At 35.9% G+C, this 4,925-nt stretch overlaps 1 protein-coding gene across 2 annotated transcripts; it reads left to right on the top strand.

Moving 5' to 3' along the window:
* The first annotated feature begins 817 nt into the window (after positions 1–817).
* LOC307016437 (uncharacterized protein) lies at positions 818–4,717 on the top strand. Of its 2 annotated transcripts, XM_079645556.1 has the most exons (6): positions 818–1,406; positions 1,498–1,592; positions 1,948–2,074; positions 2,462–2,579; positions 3,395–3,471; positions 4,575–4,717. In XM_079645556.1, the coding sequence occupies exons 3-6, from the start codon at positions 1,961–1,963 to the stop codon at positions 4,683–4,685; spliced, it is 420 nt and encodes a 139-aa protein (XP_079501682.1). In that variant the 5' UTR covers positions 818–1,406; positions 1,498–1,592; positions 1,948–1,960; the 3' UTR covers positions 4,686–4,717. The 2 variants fall into 2 exon arrangements, with proteins under 2 accessions (XP_079501682.1, XP_079501683.1); XM_079645557.1 differs by having other exon boundaries at positions 818–1,592.
* The last annotated feature ends 208 nt before the right edge of the window (positions 4,718–4,925 follow it).

Raw genomic sequence — 4,925 nt, 5'->3', positions numbered from 1 at the left:
AGTAATTTGAGTTTCAAAGTCCCCCCCAGAGAACAAGAATGAGCATTTTTGTCTAACTTTGGTGTGGGATAAAAAGCATTTCTTCCATAAGTAGTTTATAAAACTGCCAGTTTTGTACTTAGTACTTCTTAGACTACTTGCAAACATAATATGAAGTACTTTTACTGTGTACTTTTCAGTAATTTGAGTTTCAAAGTCCCCCCCAGAGAACAAGATTGAGCATTTTCGTCTAACTTTGTTGTGGGATAAAAATAATTTCTTCCATAAGTAGTTTATGAAACTGCCAGTTTTGTACTTAGTACTTCTTAGACTACTTGCACAAATAATTTGAAGTACTTTTACTGTGTACTTTTCAGTAATTTGAGTTTCAAAGTCCCCCCCAGAGAACAAGATTGAGCATTTTCGTCTAACTTTGTTGTGGGATAAAAATAATTTCTTCCATAAGTAGTTTATGAAACTGCCAGTTTTGTACTTAGTACTTCTTAGACTACTTGCACAAATAATATGAAGTACTTTTACTGTGTACTTTTCAGTAATTTGAGTTTCAAAGTCCCCCCCAGAGAACAAGAATGAGCATTTTTGTCTAACTTTGGTGTGGGATAAAAAGCATTTCTTCCATAAGTAGTTTATGAAACTGCCAGTTTTGTACTTAGTACTTCTTAGACTACTTGCACAAATAATTTGAAGTACTTTTACTGTGTACTTTTCAGTAATTTGAGTTTCAAAGTCCCCCCCAGAGAACAAGAATGAGCATTTTTGTCTAACTTTGGTGTGGGATAAAAAGCATTTCTTCCATAAGTAGTTTATGAAACTGCCAGTTTTGTACTTAGTACTTCTTAGACTACTTGCAAACATAATATGAAGTACTTTTACTGTGTACTTTTTCAGTAATCCAATGGCAAAGTCACTCCTAGAGAATGTAATATTTCCACCACCATGTTTGACTGCTGGTTTGATTCACTTTTATCGTTCTTTCCTTAAGATAAGATAAAATAATACTTTATTCATCCAGAAGGAAATTGTTGTGCCAGAGTAGCAAAATACAATAAACTCAGCAGCACAACAGCAACACTGTCACCGGTCTGTAGTCACTGTGTGTGCGTGGATGTATCTTCTTCGGCACAGGAACCAGGCATGTTGTCTTTTCATCACCTTGTAGAGACAAAATTTGGCTGTGAAATGGCTTACTTGCATGTGTACATTTTGTGTTATAGTACTTTGGGTTTTCTATTTTGTAATTTAATATACAAATTGAAACACCATGATTTATTTTTAATAAAATAAGGCATCATATTCCTAGGAAAACTTAAAAAAAAGTATTTTTATTGCTGTTATAGATCAACTTTAATGATTATCAAGCCGTGATCGCCTTTGTAAATATTGAAAGAACACACTGGAAGTTGCTGGTTAGTGATTGTTTTCATTCAGAAATCCCTTTCATTTAAATATGTATATATGTTTGATGCTGTTTTGAAATAACATCACTTTTTTTTTTAGTACTTATTTCCCGCCATAACATCAGTATTTTTGGTGGATCCAGCGGCAAATTCCAAAGAGAAAGCAGACTCGGAAAATGCTGCGAAAAGAGTACGGTAAGTCAGCAAATTAGATATAAAGTGATCTTAGAATTATATTTAGTGCTTTGTGTTTAAGTAAACATGTACAAGTATGTTAACAGAAGTTCCCAAACCCACACCACTGAAGCATTTATTTTGTGCTTGGTGGTCTCAGCTGTTTTTTAAATGATATTTCCTTATCCCGCCCTTAGTATCTGTGTACACAATTGTAAATGAAGTAGCTCAGTAAGCAAGGTAACCTACAATATTTTCCAGTGTCCATACTGTTCGGATGGAGTGTTTTTATTTTACACAATATTTAAAGATTTTTATTCTACATGTGTCTGTTGGGAGTTACATTAGAGACTATTCCACAATGTGTTTTACAAAGGGAATACTTCAAGATGAGGAGGACCTGCTATGGCAAGGAGGACTGGGGGACTGTCAAATGGAGAGGAGCAACCATGCACCATCCAGTTCAACGTGATGGCAGTAGCTGTGGGGTCATTGTTACCATGGTAACGTCGTTTTTTACTTTAACTACTATATGTAATATTTATGCTTCTGCTACATATTCTTATATTTATTTCAGTGTCTTGATTATTATACAAGTTTAAAGTATAAAATAGTCAATGATGTTAAAAAATAAGTCATTAGTTTCTGAATTATCAATTTTCAGTTTATTTTTTAGGGGAATTGTGTAAAACTGATGAGAGGGCTGGTTGTTGACACAGCCCATGTAGTTTGTCATGTACATTCTTCAAGTTGTGTTAATTACCTCATTACAACTATTAGTTATTAATAGTTTGATCATTTTTATTGAAATATCAATTCAATTTTGGAATTTTACTGGCAAAAACAATGTAGCGCAGATGACAAGTGTGATTCTGTGTGTTGGTGTGTAGATGGCAAGAGCAGTGATGGAGGCCTTTCCTGCATTACCAGTTATGTCCTTTGGGACATCCAAAAAGGAGATGGCTTGTGAGAGGAGAAAGTTTGCACTTTCAATACTCAATGGTTCAGGTTTGTAAGTCATTTGTCCTGCTTTACGTTATGGTTCTTAGTTAGTTGTTATGGAAATGATGAACTTCTATTAATCCAATGCAATCAAACAAATCTACAATAACTACAGCCTGTAAAATTGCCTTTGAGTCCACACACTACTGCATTTATAGCCGACAGCATCATTGATTTTAAGCACAGGGCCCAAACCAAATATTCCATACATATCTCAGTTGAACCCATAACTTATATTTCTCTCACACACACTCCATTGAGACATTAACAGTTGAAGAATAACTTTTTTTCCTGCTGCAATAAGGAATGTAAATACTGACACTTAAACTGTCACGGTTTGTGTCAGGAGAGCAGGGAAGAGGAAACGAATACCGATTGTACCAGGCATCCAGGAACAGTTTATAGGTGGTTTATTGAAAAAAAACAGAAGCTTACAGGCAGAGCGGCATGAGGCATGGGTGAAATATGGAACACAAAACAGGGCTTAGAGTGAAACAGTGACAAATATAAATTGCTGCATTTTTAAATTTGTTGCATACAGGTCATTGCCTAGTAATGTTTAGAATATTACGGATTGTTTATGTATGTCTGCTTATATGTTGTTCTGTTCACACTGTGTACATAGTCTTCTTTTTAAAACATCCATCCTTAAAAACATATTAAACCTGTGTTGATGATCCCATTCATGATCCATTTAGAGTTCATAAGCTATAATTTACAGCTGAACAGCTGCATAGAATTTGACTGCACTTCTGCTGCCAATAAACTGTTAACTGTATACATATACAGTATGTCTAAATAACATATTTTCTTTCCTGCAGTGTTTAACATGGAGAACAACTGTGCAATGTGCTCTGCCTCAAAGCCCCCAGGATCTGGGCCTCCCACTACAGATTGGGTGAGTGTTTGTCGTAGTGTAGTTATAATAGTGCTTCATCATATTCTAATCAAATTCAATTTATGATATTAGATGTATTTACAAAACTGTTGAGTCACTGGGTCTATCCAGATCAGGCGGTCCAGCGAAAACGCCGCAGGGCCATGCTTCGATTTCTACTTTTCAGCGCATGCTGAATAATTTTTTTACGGCAACCTCGTGCATCGCCCCAGCTGCAGCCCACACACATTAACTCTATTCAAAATGACTGGAACCAATATAAATTGATTTACTAAAAAAACAGTCAAGACAACTTCTCTCAGATAAATGGTAATGCATATACATTGTTTACACATATAATGAACAGAGAGAATATAAAATGTGATGAGCAGTGGAATAGGGATACTGACAATTCTAATCATGTCTAATAGCAACATATTCAATTAAAGTGTAACTTCACCCCAGGTTTGAGCCTAAGTCCACCCACATGATGACAATAGCCTCAATGCAGCGTTGACAAATATGACAAAGCTACAATAGCTTGGAAAATAGCAATATGGGGCACTGAATTAACGCACCCCGCGGTTCCTCCACCTCACTCTACGCCGCTGGGAGACTGACGGTACATGTCCACCAGATCAGGCCTGGAAACCAAGTTATACCTTGAGGCAACACTCCTAATGGAAAACGGACCACTTGGAAAGACGTTTGTTGTGTTATCTGCTGTTGTCCTCTTTCACACACCAACATCCTGTAAGTCACTATCAAAATATGGGAAGCAGGGAGAAGCAGGTCATATGCAATACATAACTGACCAATTAAGAATACCAAAAGGTAACTACATTATAGTGATGCAACATGGGGTTTTCCCAGAACTATAAATCTTCTAGCTATAACTACCTCAAAAACATTTGTATTTGAAAAACTGAAAATGGAGACATAATATAGTTATTTTCAGATATGAAACTGGTGTTTGAGGCGAGTATGCTACAGAATATAGCTACATGTAATAAAGTTGACATGAATCTAATTTTGCCCAAATTATTCTCTATTGCACTTCATTACTTCATCATTTCCGATGACAAGATGTATCAGATTTGATGGTCACTCATTTCATTTTACAGATACAGTGTGACACCTGTGAAAGATGGTTCCATGAGCAGTGCCTGGGGATGAATCAGGACCAACTCCAAGAAGCCAGGGCAAGCAATTGGAATTGCTTTCTCTGCAACTAGGGCAGAAGAATAAAGAAAAAGGGGGAAAAATCTGTTTGCCTGTTTTTTTCATACATACACAATCACTGAATGACAGTGTTTAAGTTGATAAGCTTTCATTTTCATTTTCATTTTCATATTATGTTTGCAAGTAGTCTAAGAAGTACTAAGTACAAAACTGGCAGTTTCATAAACTACTTATGGAAGAAATGCTTTTTATCCCACACCAAAGTTAGACAAAAATGCTCATTCTTGTTCTCT

This window comes from Notothenia rossii (assembly GCF_949606895.1).
Source record: "Notothenia rossii genome assembly, chromosome: 8".
NCBI classification, from domain to species: Eukaryota; Metazoa; Chordata; class Actinopteri; order Perciformes; family Nototheniidae; genus Notothenia; species Notothenia rossii.
This window is presented reverse-complemented; position numbering and strand designations above follow the sequence as displayed.

What these genes read in the sequence shown, in the direction of transcription:
- LOC307016437 (XM_079645556.1), top strand. Translation starts at nt 1,961, where the DNA reads ATGAGGAGGACCTGCTATGGCAAGGAGGACTGGGGGACTGTCAAATGG. An exon ending in GTGGGGTCATTGTTACCATG is followed by an intron (nt 2,075 to 2,461) that starts GTAACGTCGTTT and finishes GTTGGTGTGTAG; the next exon opens with ATGGCAAGAGCAGTGATGGA. An exon ending in TTCAATACTCAATGGTTCAG is followed by an intron (nt 2,580 to 3,394) that starts GTTTGTAAGTCA and finishes TCTTTCCTGCAG; the next exon opens with TGTTTAACATGGAGAACAAC.